The sequence below is a fragment of the Penicillium solitum genome (genome assembly GCF_028829755.1).
Source record: "Penicillium solitum strain IBT 25940 chromosome Unknown utg000008l_segment0_segment0, whole genome shotgun sequence".
NCBI lineage: Eukaryota > Fungi > Ascomycota > Eurotiomycetes > Eurotiales > Aspergillaceae > Penicillium > Penicillium solitum.
Window position 1 is genome coordinate 566766 of NW_027072127.1, and position 12804 is coordinate 579569.

The 12804-nt window shown below is 48.0% G+C and overlaps 7 protein-coding genes across 7 annotated transcripts; 1 reads left to right on the top strand and 6 right to left on the bottom strand.

Annotated features, from left to right (window-relative positions):
• Nucleotides 1-5: 5 nt before the first annotated feature.
• N7455_009478 (Zn(II)2Cys6 transcription factor domain-containing protein) lies at nucleotides 6-1666 on the bottom strand (the record flags this gene model as incomplete). Its single annotated transcript, XM_065606214.1, has 4 exons — nucleotides 6-767; nucleotides 825-899; nucleotides 956-1548; nucleotides 1603-1666. 4 exons carry the CDS (start codon nucleotides 1664-1666, stop codon nucleotides 6-8), a joined length of 1494 nt encoding a protein of 497 aa, XP_065460177.1.
• Nucleotides 1667-2199: 533 nt separating this feature from the next.
• Nucleotides 2200-4005, bottom strand: N7455_009479 (putative homogentisate 1,2-dioxygenase; the record flags this gene model as incomplete). Its single annotated transcript, XM_040954672.2, has 7 exons — nucleotides 2200-2462; nucleotides 2521-2643; nucleotides 2693-2855; nucleotides 2909-3511; nucleotides 3564-3738; nucleotides 3811-3833; nucleotides 3886-4005. 7 exons carry the CDS (start codon nucleotides 4003-4005, stop codon nucleotides 2200-2202), a joined length of 1470 nt encoding a protein of 489 aa, XP_040814979.2.
• Nucleotides 4006-4725: 720 nt separating this feature from the next.
• On the bottom strand, nucleotides 4726-6419 carry N7455_009480 (uncharacterized protein; the record flags this gene model as incomplete). The annotated part of the gene is made up of 4 exons (XM_065606215.1): nucleotides 4726-5304; nucleotides 5362-5703; nucleotides 5760-6159; nucleotides 6238-6419. 4 exons carry the CDS (start codon nucleotides 6417-6419, stop codon nucleotides 4726-4728), a joined length of 1503 nt encoding a protein of 500 aa, XP_065460178.1.
• Nucleotides 6420-6825: 406 nt separating this feature from the next.
• Nucleotides 6826-8313, bottom strand: N7455_009481 (MFS transporter; the record flags this gene model as incomplete). The annotated part of the gene is made up of 1 exon (XM_040954650.2): nucleotides 6826-8313. One exon carries the CDS (start codon nucleotides 8311-8313, stop codon nucleotides 6826-6828), a length of 1488 nt encoding a protein of 495 aa, XP_040815015.2.
• Nucleotides 8314-9080: 767 nt separating this feature from the next.
• On the bottom strand, nucleotides 9081-10781 carry N7455_009482 (acyl--CoA ligase; the record flags this gene model as incomplete). Its single annotated transcript, XM_040954764.2, has 1 exon — nucleotides 9081-10781. One exon carries the CDS (start codon nucleotides 10779-10781, stop codon nucleotides 9081-9083), a length of 1701 nt encoding a protein of 566 aa, XP_040814803.2.
• A 514-nt stretch (nucleotides 10782-11295) lies between these two features.
• Nucleotides 11296-11808, top strand: N7455_009483 (putative dUTP diphosphatase Dut; the record flags this gene model as incomplete). Its single annotated transcript, XM_040954676.2, has 1 exon — nucleotides 11296-11808. The coding sequence occupies one exon, from the start codon at nucleotides 11296-11298 to the stop codon at nucleotides 11806-11808; it is 513 nt and encodes a 170-aa protein (XP_040814862.2).
• Nucleotides 11809-12408: 600 nt separating this feature from the next.
• On the bottom strand, nucleotides 12409-12801 carry N7455_009484 (uncharacterized protein; the record flags this gene model as incomplete). The annotated part of the gene is made up of 1 exon (XM_040954619.2): nucleotides 12409-12801. One exon carries the CDS (start codon nucleotides 12799-12801, stop codon nucleotides 12409-12411), a length of 393 nt encoding a protein of 130 aa, XP_040814869.2.
• Nucleotides 12802-12804: the final 3 nt, after the last annotated feature.

Genomic DNA, 12804 nt, shown 5'->3' on the forward strand with positions numbered 1-12804 from the left:
AGCTCTCAAATCCCACCACGCACATCAGCGGGTTTCCTCAGCATATTCTCCGACCTCCCGACCTCAAATCCATGTGAGTCAGCGAGGTCTGCAATGACCCTTTCCAACCAACACCGGGCCTCAGTAGATTCCCAATCTAGATGTAGATAGGCAACATTCAGTGGGAATAAAAGCATGAATGCACCAGTACTCCTCAAACAGTGTAGATGATAATCGACCATCCGACATATCTCAATTGCTATGTCATTTCTGTTCCCTTGCATGGGGAGGAGTGGGTCACTGAAGCCCTCAAGTTGAATGTTATCCAGATCAGCGCCTGCCATCTGGAGAGCTCGTATGATAATGAGAAGTATTGCATTATAAACAATGAGCTCGACCGCGCGGTGAGGGTCTTGGAACCAGATGACAGATTTGAATGGACTCGGAGGTAGAGATATTGAACCAGAAGAAGTGTATTCGATGGGTGTGGTGATAAATGTCGAGTTCGGAAATTGCGATTCCCAATTCCAGCGCCAGGAGTACAGGACTTCAAGGGTTGAGAGCACTCTTTGGATAAACACGAATGTGAACTCTTCTTTGCGGGGGTCATTAGGATGCCATAAGGCTGCCTCGCTTTGGTCTTGCAGTATGCCGGGGATGTCGCACATAATGTCTTGCAGCAAGTCTGTGGGTGTCTTTGAACCAAGACCTCGCTCGGCCCACGGTATGGTTTTCCAGGCGGGATCTTCGAGGAAACATCGTTTCCGTTCTATAATATATCCAATAGCCTATGGTCTATTTAGTACATTGACGGATTGAAATGCAAAGGGGATCCCTGTGCTCACAATACATGATCTCAGAGTCGGCATCATAGCGAATGCAATGCCAGATTGATGTCGATAGGGCCCCCTTAACAACATCTAAATCTACGTCAGCATTCTAAATCATGACCAGATGACAAGTTTCTGAGACTCACCAGTCTAGCCAATCCTTGATAATGAGAAAGCCAAGCTCTGGGCTGGGTAAGGGTGATCAACTCATAGATAGCCAGGCAAATGATAGCCACGAGGACATCGTCGCCCATTGCCTGATCTTGGCGATGTAGTTTGGTCTGCAATGTTCGAAGAGCATAGGCATAATAAGATACACCTTTGCGCATCACCTGGTGTTCCTTGTTGACCTTGGCAAAATATACCATGGCTAAAGCACGGACTGAGGCCGTTGACAGCTCGGTTTCGTTGTCTTGGCGTAGGAGTATCGAGGTCCATGCTGGCGCATCATGTGGAGATGCATGGTCGTCATCCCAGTTAAAGACACGATTGAACAGGTAAGTAGTCACGATGTCATTCTCGCTCCATGGTGGGTTGACGCTCAATAGGAAATTGATAATTGGTACTGGTGCCTCCAATCCTGTCTCAGAAGAGTCTGAGCAGCTTGATGGCAATGCCAACCTCCGCGCAGCCCTTTTTCTGAGGCGACTTGTTTCATCAATAAACTCGGCAAACTCCACATAACCCTCACATTCAAAGCCACCTTTCTGACAGCGATGACAGATCGGCTTTTGTTCGTCTAGAGTGAGGTTAGTCAGAATTGTGTACGAACTACTCGCAAGTCAATCCATACCGCATTTAACTCTGCGGCGTCGGCAGGTGCGACATCCTTTACTTCGGCCTCCAACGCCGACCATAATCCATAGTTTGAGGGAAATGAGCCTTGGAAGGTCAGACTTGAGATGCGGAACTATAGTGGGGGCTGATTAGAGGGGCCAATCAAATATTTCTCAGCGGGGCTGGTCGAATGCAGTTGTGTAGATGTTGACCCGGGACAATTCCTTCTACTTCTTTTGGAAAATGTTGTATATTACATGATTATTGGTCAATAGATGGTAGCTGTCGTTCCTAGCTGTGGTACAACCTTCCACTGCATATACCCGATCTTCCCCTCGCATATGCTGTGCTCTCATTCAATTCCAAACTACAGGTATTTGTAGTTACTCAGGAAATAAGTCTAACTGGAAAAGGTCTCTAATGCAGACAATATAACAACGACCATAATAATATTTTCTTGTGCACCCCTAAACTACTGGATCTTCACAGTAACGCATCTGTCTGGGTAATTCAGTCTGGTCGGTTGGTAGGTGGTAGGTTTCATCCAATTTAATTTCAAGTAATCTGTTTAAATGTCACAATACAATTTGATATCTTCTCATGTAACAGGTGCCTAGGAAAGGGAGTGATTTTTTGCCTTCTGAGCCAAAATTTCATCAACCTCCTTGGCGTGCTTTGAGAAATTGTCCACCAAGCTATCCCACATCTTAGGCTCATGCTCATGCTTATTTTTACTGTTCCATGCATAATCAGTAATTGTGAAGGGACGGCAAGACTCGAACATGAATGCAATCGACGCCTTGGAGATCTGCATCACTGGCGGTGCATTATCAGTAGCGTCCTTGAACTCTTCATAGGCCACGCCATGGGGAACCACTAGAGAAAGCATCAGTATTGATTAATATTCAATGGGGAAATTCCAGGATTATCATACTGCCGCATTCGAATGACACACTCCCCGGCTTGAATTCGTCCGAGCGGCCACCATAGCCGCCGTAGATTAGACCCATTAGTTCGGATGCGGCATTGCGGTGGTAGTAGGGAGGTCGATATGTGTCTTTTTATTATTAGCAATGTTCATTAATCAATATGTTAAGTAGACATACGTGAGGCAACATCCCATCGAGGAGAGAAAGTGAGGAAATCAGCCAGAGGTGCGGTGAGATCGCGGGATTTGGCCGTGAGGACACAGAAGATAGACGGGTCAATATGGTCCACAGAGATGGATCCCACGTTGACGAACTTGGTTAAGTCATATTTATAGGGGACCTAAACAACATTAGTTGATTGAGGTTCAATCATCGGAATGAACCCCAACTCACGTAGTTTCCATGCCAAGCTACAACATCATATGGGCTGTGGTCCTGAGTACTCCTGAAGAACTTGCCCCCAAGCTTGTAAATGATTTCCCACGGCTCTTGAACCACCTCATACTGAGCAACAGGGCTCAAAAAGTCCCTCTCATTTGCAAGACCATTCGCACCAAGGGGTCCCAGTTCAGGGAGCTCAAATTGCGTACCCCAGACCTCGAGGATATACCCACGCGAGGGACCATCTGGGAGATTGACGCTAAAGCGGATACCGCGCTGGATAATGACAATCTCACCTGGCTGCACAAAGATGGGACCGAATTCAGTTTGAATGTCGAGTGCTCCTTGCTGTGGAACAATGAGAAATTCACCGTCGGAGTTGACAAATGCCTTCTTCTTCATGCTTGTATTTGCAACATAGACATGTGTGGCCAAACCTTCGCGCAGTGTGGGATCACCCGAGCCGGCAATAGTCTTCAATCCTGAAACGAAGTCGACTTCTTCGCTTTCGGGGATATCAAAGGGGTGCCATGCCAGCTGGGTAGGGGATATGTGGATGCGCGGATTCAAGGGTAGGAAGTTTGCCTCGGTGTCCTTGTTATCTGGGAGCTCTGTCTGCGATAGATGTCAGCGCCAACATGCAGAACGAAGAGCAAGAGAGACTTACGAATCCTTGGTGGGCGACAGCGGGCCGGACACGGTATAGCCATGCCTTTTTATTGCAGTGACGTGGGGCGACAAAAGCAGTGGCTGTCATCTGCTCCGCGTAAAGACCAAACCTCACATTACGAGGACTGTTTTGGCCGTGAGGGATAGTTCCCGGAATTGCTTCGGACGTGAAGCTGTTCAAGGGTTCTTAAATCAGGATTTCAAATCATCAACCTTAGAGATGTAGGTTATGCAAGGATACATACGCATTGCCAAAGCCAGATTGATACTATAGAATAGTTAGTGAGTAACTTAGTAGATATCATGATGGAGCAACATACCTCATAAGGGTCATTACGCCTTGTGTTGAAGGAAGGGATAGTTCCATCTTTTTGGGTCTCGGCCCAGTGGAATATCTTCTGATACTCCTCAGGGTCCGACAAGGAATCAGTAGAAGGCATAGTGATGAACATGACCAGAAAGCAAAATATGAGCAAACTAGAAGAGTAGTGATTGTTTTATTATCTTCCAGCTAACACGGGGTTGCAACACCTCTATATATATGTAGTTCAGTGTAAATGGTCAGATCAGACTTGTGGGGTCAACGAGTCACAAAAAAGTAACGACAACAATAACACAATCCAAGACCCCAGCAAAATTATCAATTTGATTCGTCTACCCCGAGAGAAATATACAGGCACGGATGTATGTCCCTCGGGACACTCGGGATGGCCACGAAGCATCAGTTGAACACGCAATGTTGGTGTATCAGATGTCTTAGCGGTGAATCCTTCCCATAAATCGGCAAAGCCATGGTCAATCGACTTGCCGGGCTCCCTGCTGGAACCAGCTTCGGGGCATGAATTGCGGAGAAATATCATTCTCATGTGAGGAGGTAATGGACGACCCCACATGAGTAAGGGCTGATTAACAGTGGAGGCTCAGCCAGTGGAGAGAGACTAAGAGTTGAGGGTTGATTATGTGGAGGTTTGGCGGGATTAAGGGGGTGATTCAATTGCCGAGATGTAGGAGGGGGTAGTTTGTTCAGTATTCAGTATTGGTCACTAACGGTGTCGAGACAACTGGTCAAATTATACACAAGAATAACATTATGATCATGCGACAAGATTTAACTGGATTGGATCTATATTGACTCTGTAATTTTAGACTAGTTTAACAGGTTAATTTAACAGACTAATTCTCCCCGCAGTCAAAGCAAAGACAATAGGCATATACGTGCCATTTCCCGCTTCTTTGAGCACCTTGCAATGCTCAACTCTTCGACGAGCAGCGAACTGTGACTCATCAATCTCCCTGGACTCGCCCAGAGGTCCAAAAGCAAATCTTATATCGGTAGACCAAGGTCCATCACCATTGACAAACTGAATCCAACGCTGCCGCATCTCCTTTCCAACAGCGCTAGCCGCAGGATTGAAGGATAGATCAACGCCGTCAAAGAGAAACAACAGATCTACGGCATGATGTGCACGACTTGAAGGTTGCCAGGGATTAGACTGGTCAATCACATATCGGAAGACACGCTTGTTGGCTGCGCGTAACTTGTTGGCAATGACCTCGACAGGAAGAGTATACCGAACATCATTGACGAGATCTAGAGCTCCCAGCTTCGCAGCAGTTGGGCGATCACCAACAATTTGGTACATTTTTCGAAGCAGGGTGCCCCATTTCTCATTGCTGTCGAATGCAGCTGCGATCGTCTCTCCGTCGAGGAGCTCGACGCCGTTTCGCCAAATAACAGACTAAAACACAGGTTAATAATGTCTCAAAGGACCATTCATAGCCAAGGCTTTACTTGCCTCGTACTCAACATCACCAATCATCACTTCCTCAACCTGCTCAGGTTTGGTTTCCCAATCTGATAGTTCAGGCTCCTCTTGGATCCACATTGTATTCACATTGCACTCTCGCAGTGCTTGGACCAGTACAGTGACGGAGGATTCGCGCAACGAAGTTTGGCCAAGTTCTCGAACCTTTGCTTCTAATCCTTTGATAAGGCCATCTCCCTTTTCAACTGGTAGCGGCGAGGACAGATAAAGAGTTCCAGATGCTAGAACGGCCCTTTTCACAGGAGGGCCAGTGATAAGGTGGGCATGGGTATAGATTGCACCAGCGCTTTCGCCTGACAGGGTGATATTTTCCTATACGTAATGAGCACAGTCACGTATTCGCAGGAAACGGTGAATATCGGACTTACAGGATCACCCCCGAATCCAGCGATATTCCGTCGCACCCACTCGATACCGAGACGCTGATCTTTCAGAGCCAAATTCTTTTCTTTGCCATCTCCAAAACTGAAGATATTCAGGCGGTAATTGATTGAGACAAAGATGATAGGTTTGCCTGCCTTGATAGAATCTGCGACAATCTTGGTCGGGTCACAAATCTTTGAGGCCGCAGAGCAGAATGTGACGATCTGAGAGCCGCCATGTATCCAGATAAGAACAGGGAGCGGGCCTGTTGTAGAAGATTTGGGAGGACATGTAATCTCTAGATTTAGGCATTCGAATTCATCCTCTGCTTCAGGGGCAATGGCGAAGTCCTCTGGAATACGGAGGAGATGGCGGACGTCCACATCCGGTTGAGGGCATATCGGACTGTATCAAATGTCAGTATATGAATCTAGCTGTATCCCAAGCATGGTCTGTGTTCTGTCTTGTGTGAATACGGCTTACCCATATTTCGAGGCATCAACAATAGCCCCATCGAACCCGCGCATAGGCTCGGCCTTCTCGAACCGTGCCGGGATACTGGCGTATTTTATACCAAGGAATTGATGAACGGGCACATTTTGATCATCACGCTGGATGCCCTTGAATGTGGCATTCAGGGATAAGTGCTGGACTTCAGTTGCCATAGTAAACTCTCAGAGCTTTAGAACTGGATAGTTAACAAAACACAGATTAGGAGCCTTAGACAATTTAGGTGACATTCCATAATCACGGCTGATGTCCTCTCAAACAAGTCCCGAGTCCATAGCACATCTATAATCTTCGTGGGGCTGCGGGGAACACGTGTGGGGTTCGTGTAGGGGAAATTAATAGAACTATTTGTTCAATTCCTTTGGTTTATTTCTGTTATTCTTATTCGAGAGAGAAATCTTGTTGGGGGAATAATTATGTGGGGTATGTATGTTTAACAATGCGGGCAAGGCTGTAGCAAATTTTGTTCAAACTGTCATATCTAGCATGCACAGAAAGTATGAAAGATGAAGTATATACAAGGTAGGTCTGCTTTTTCTTTTTCTATTTTGCTTCGCCATCTCATGGGCCAGGTGCGCTGTCGGTCAGTTGGGCTTCATTCTCCGGCTCAACCGGCTTTCTCAAGATCCAGCCACCCACGAACAACAAGATTGGAATAGATGATATGCCAACTATCAACCCTATTGCCCATCCCATTGCCCCCCAGCCAGCCTCCTGACGAATAAATCCCGCAAAGAATGGCCCGATCAGACTCCCAGACGCGAACCCCATATTTGACAGCCCAAAGGCTAGAGCCATAGCACCACCGCGACCGAAGATATCAGGCGTTTTATCCTCTTTCTCCTTCACGGCGAAGAAGACCTCCGCAATGAGCGGTGGCATAGCCACGGCAAAGCACAGCCCAACACAAGCGAGAAGAGCACATAGGAGAATCTTATGCTGCATCGAGTTATCCGTGACAAAACGCAGAAGCACCAACACGGGAACGGAAGCGAGGAATGCCCCTGCGGCGAGGTAGCGACAGGATTTGGGGTAGTTGTCAATAATGTACCCCGTCAGTGGGTCTAATAGGTGTGGCACCATGAGCGAAATGAAGATTAGCCCCTGGCCACTTTGCTGCCACCCGAATGTCTCCTGCACGAAGAGTGGAAGGACACTGTCAAATGAGGTCAGGACGATTGATAAGATGAAGTATCCCCAGACAGATACGACAAGACGGGGCGAGCTCAATAAAATGGCGACACGCCTGAACGCACTCCGTGAGGGGGGAGCAGGTGGTTGGGATTCACGACCTTCAGAGCCATTGGTGAGCGGGGTGGGAGGTTCTGAAGTTTGATTTGACTTCTTTTCCACTGATTCATCTCCATTCACAGAGAGCGGTCTCATCTCCGGCGCAAGCCATTTGGTAGCATGTCTTCTCTCGATCAACAACAATCGCAAGATGATATCGAGGGCGATGAAAGCAAAGGCAAGGCCGAAAACGGCATAATATCCACCATGCTCATATACCACTCCACCAAGAAGAGGTCCTGCTAGTGTTCCAACGCTAATAGCCATAGAGACATATCCAATCGCTTGGCCGAGGTCGTCTTTTCCGATAGTGTCTACCATCAGTGCCAGGCCGGCCGTCCATACCACCGCAGCGGCAGCGCCTTGAAACAAGCGACCAACAATCCACAAGCCGATATGAGTTCCAACACACAGAAGGGCTGTTGCAGCGGCCAATGCAACGAGACCAACCAGCAAAGGCCACCGACGGGACTCGGCCCGATCAGCGATGTACCCGACAACCGGCGCAAAGGCCAACAAAGCAGCCGAGTACAGGGCAAGAAGAATTGACGTCCAGCTTTGAATGTCCCCATCTGAGATTCCGGCTCTGTCTTTCAATGCGGTTGGCGTGACTGGGACAATGAGACCGTACATGAAAATGTCCGTCCCAGTAGCAAAGGCGACGACGAACATGATAAACCGTCTTGACGACCTTAACTCGACGAATTTGGGCCTCTTTGCCTCCTTCCCATCTGAGAAGGGCCATGTCCATAAACTCATGGCAAGTAGAGGTTGTGATTGAGAGTGGGAATCGTGATCCGTGTAAGCTAGTCAGATCGGCCTCACAAGCGAAAATGGACCAGACCCTACGACGTCAGAAGCCAAGGTAAAGAAATGTAAAAAGATGTTTGCAATTTGCAATGAGCTTAGCTTAAGATGACCCACTCCATCTGATAGGAAGGGAAGATAAAACCGCCTTGGAAGCCTCTGGGTCTCAAATGGTCGGACTCCGTCAATTGATCTCCGATCGGAATCCGCGGGCCCCGAGACCGCAAATCCCCCGAGATTTCACGTGTCGATGTTTTCGGACTTTTTATCTGCTTGTTAGAATGAAATACACAGCATGTAGCATGTATATCTGTCAAGTGACACGATATTTGGAATATGTAGAGATAAACCGGAGTTTCTAATTGAATGGTTGGAATTGCTACTCCACGATCTACACAGATTGCCGACTAAATATATCACGGACATAGCTCTCTCATTGGATACTGCCTCATATACTGACAAAAATAGCCGGCCACTTATTTTTCAAGTTAGTCTTTCTGATAAGCCAAGTATGACGACTTATTAGATAGAAGTTTTCAATATTACTAATAACTAACTAGTTTCTAACCTCTGGCCGGGATACACCGTATACTTGTAAAGTGAGAGTGGATCTAAAATTCCACCAGGCAATATTAACCATTGAGAGAGTTATGTCCGTTGCATACTTAGTTGTACAGGTTGCAGGCTATCAACACGGAATGATTGTCCTAAGCACTCAATCACAGACGAGCTTTAGGCGCTTGACTCTTCAGCAAATCCCTCAGCTGCCTACGCAGAATCTTCCCACTGGGCGACTTGGGAATTTGCGACAAGACATGGATACCCCCGCGCAGACGCTTGTGGTTAGCAATGCGCTCATTCAACCACACGTGGATCTCATCAAGAATAACCTTCTGATCCTTGTCTTTGGCCTGCCGACTCAAAACCACAAAGCCAACCGGCAGCTCAGTGGCCTTGTCATCCACCCACATTCCAGTCACAGCCGCATCCTCGATGTCGGGGTGGTCGACCAGCTTTCCTTCCAACTCACTAGGGATGACCTGCAATCCCTTGTACTTGATCATCTCCTTGATGCGATCTTGAATGGTGACGTACCCATCTCGATCGATGGTTCCGATATCGCCCGTGCGGAACCACCTCGTTCCATCGTCGTCCACGTGGAATGCCTCTTTGGTTGCTGCGTCGTTATTGTAATATCCAATCACCACGTTCGGACCACGGCACCAGATCTCCGCGGGTTCTGTGGATCCGTCAGATGTGACGGCTGCATCTTTCATCGACTCGGGATCCACGAAGCGGAGCTGCATGTTCGGCACAATGGAGCCCACGCCTGAGTTCCGCTTATCCATGCGGTCATTTGGGACGGCTGTCGCCATTGGCGACGTCTCCGTCAGACCCCATGACTGGGTACAGAATACCTCTGTCTTTGAAATCTCTGTGAACTTGGCTTCGAGGGCGGATGATAATTCCATTGTAAGCGGTGCAGCGGCAGACATGATCCTGCGCACGCTGCTTAGATCGTATTTGGAGACCCGTGGGTCTTTAACCAACATCAGGGCAACGGGGGGCACCACTGCCAACTCGTCTGGTCGGTATTTTTCGATGCAACTGAGGTATAAATCGAGATCGAATCTTGGCATGATGACCGCTGTTGTGCCCCAAATCAAACACTGACACATGAACAGGTTGAGGCCGTAGATATGGCTGAACGGCAGGAATGCAATGGCGGATTGTCTTGCGGGTCGCTGGGAGGGGAGACCGGAGTCTAGCATTTGGTAACGCCATTGCTGGAGGTTTGAGGTGATGTTCTGGTGTGTTGTAATGACACCCTTGGCTGCACCTGATGTTCCCGATGAAAAGCAGATGAATGTGGGTTGGCGAGCTGCCTCGGCCGGATCGATAGTGAGGAAATCACCGGGGGCAAATGTGCTGGCGAGATGATTGCATGTAGGTTGACCATTGGCTGGTGTTTGGCCGTCTATAAGCACTATTTTCTCGATAGATGTCCCCTTGGCGGCCTTTGTGGCAGTCTCCAGCAAAGATGAATGGACGAGGATGAATCTGGCCCCGCTAGTCTTAAGCTGAGCATTAAGCTCAAGTGCTGTCAGGGCTGCACTGGTCGGGGCAACAATGGCTCTGGAGCCGACAATTGCATGGCATACCACAGGGTAATCGATTGTATTGGGACTGAACAATGCCACGACATCGTTGGGCTTCACGCCTATGCTTTGCCGAAGCCCGTTGGACAGAGAACGCGTACGTTGCATCACATCTCCAAGGGTATATTGCTCTCCTGAGATAGCATTGACATATATAGGGCGGTCCAGGGGTGTGTTCAAGGGATTTGAGAACAGATAAGACACCAAATCAACTGATTTGATATCCAGGTCTGGATACGGCGAACGGTAAATTGTCGGCATTTTCGTATAGTATCAATTGCACTGAACTTGATTCCAAAGAGAAATTGAGTCGAATAACCTCCAAAATGGGGATGTTAAATAGAAGTACAATGTACTCAGATACACATAGTACCTTCGGAAGCTAAACTCGGCATTGAGGACTCCATACGTGTTCCGTACCAAAGTGTGGGCCCCCGCAATCCGTCCCCGCGTTGTGTTCTGATTGGACCAAATTTAAACTTGGGTGAATTTCAAGGTTGCTCTGTCGGCCCCTCGACTTCCTCGGTTCAATAACCTCGTCGTTTGGGGGTTTTATAGGTGTGCCTAGGTAGGTATTTGAGAAGGTAACCAATGATGAATATCGCAGGATGAATTTGCTTAGTTTGTTTGCTCTGTTTGTCTTGCCCCTTTTCTCATCACATCAACAATAACCGGCCGCTGATTCGTCCTGGTGTCTTTTTGGTCGTCTTTTATATATACGGAAGCAGAAATTACTGGGGATTAGACCGAGACCAGAATCCGACACTTACTGAACATGATCCTCCCTGGGCGCTCACTTATCACCCGCTCCATCATCCGCAATGTCAGATATCCCACACTGCAAGCCCAGCCCTGCGGTGTAGACCTCTCACTAAAACGCGTTCTCAAATGGACATCGCCGGGAATAATCGACTTGGATAACCAACTTCGGCAACCGGCCTCGACTGAAGAGATACCCTTTCCCTCGTCAAATGAAAATAGGAAGCCATATTTAGATCTCGCGCATGGCTCTTACCTAGTGGAATTCAATGAGACTGTCTCCGTTCCTCTGGATGTGATGGGCCAGATTTTCGTTCGCAGCTCATTATTTAGGTCCGGCGTGACCATACATGCTGGCGTTATGGACAGTGGGTATGAGGGTGCTGTCGGGGCATTAATGCAGGTCGTCAATCCCACAGGGTTGCGGCTGTATCCTGCTGCGCGTCTAGCGCAGTTTGTGTTCCACCAGATGAGTGAGAAGGTTGAGGGTTACAATGGAGTTTATCAAGGGGTGACAACTTTGAAATAGTCAAAGTATTCATGAAACTGCGCCAGTTGATGTCTTCTAGTCCATATCTCTCCAAGTGAATTCCCCAGCTAGCACAGCGCACGGCTTCTATCAGTTGAATTAACCCCTGGAGAGGGTGGGCTATGAGGTAGGAAGTCAAGAGACAGGAATATCCCCCCTTTGAAGCCCCTTTTCCAAACCGACAACCACCACTGCCTTAGCACTTGCGTCCAATACGCCTAAGGAAACAATAATTCTGGTACAGAATTAGAAGACAAATGAATGGGGAACTGAAAGGAAAAGGAATACCGCCTCTTGACAAGAAACAACCCCTAGATGAACATATCAGTTTCGATTGCATACAGAATCATCTTCAATACCTCCACAGATACATATCACCATTGTATAGCACACTATTAGCTTGTCTATCTATACAATGGTTTCAAGAACACATAACTGTAGACAAAAATAATTGATTTCAATGCTATCTAGAGACTAACAGAGGAGACCTAACGATAGGCCTAATGCAAGATATGGCATGTATGGAACCACAGACTACTTGTTGTGTTAGTATCATGTTATCCACCAGAAGGCCACGAAAGTAAAGAAATATCTAACCCATCACAGAGGCTTAAATATTCCCTTCCTGACAGCCAGCTCCTCAACATCCCTCAGCCACTCTGTACAGCAGTAGAGCGGGGTATCAGGGTACAGTCGGGTCCCTTTGAGGGTCACCTGGGCCTGCGGGGGAAGAACTGCTAGGCAACATTCCTCCCGGAACCTCTCCAGGTCTTCCTCTTCAATGGTGCCGATCTGTTTCTTAGAGTCTGGCACATGTTCTGGCAGCACCTCCGGGTTAGGCGTTTGCCTGGGTGTGTAATCCATGCCGTTCAGGATTGTCCCGGTGACATGGTGCAACCAGCCCCTGTCTTCGTTTGGATCGGTTTCGATGTAGATGGCAATGTGGTTCCTCTGCGCGCCGATGGACTCAGTGGTGAAAACTTTGAGAGCCATGAT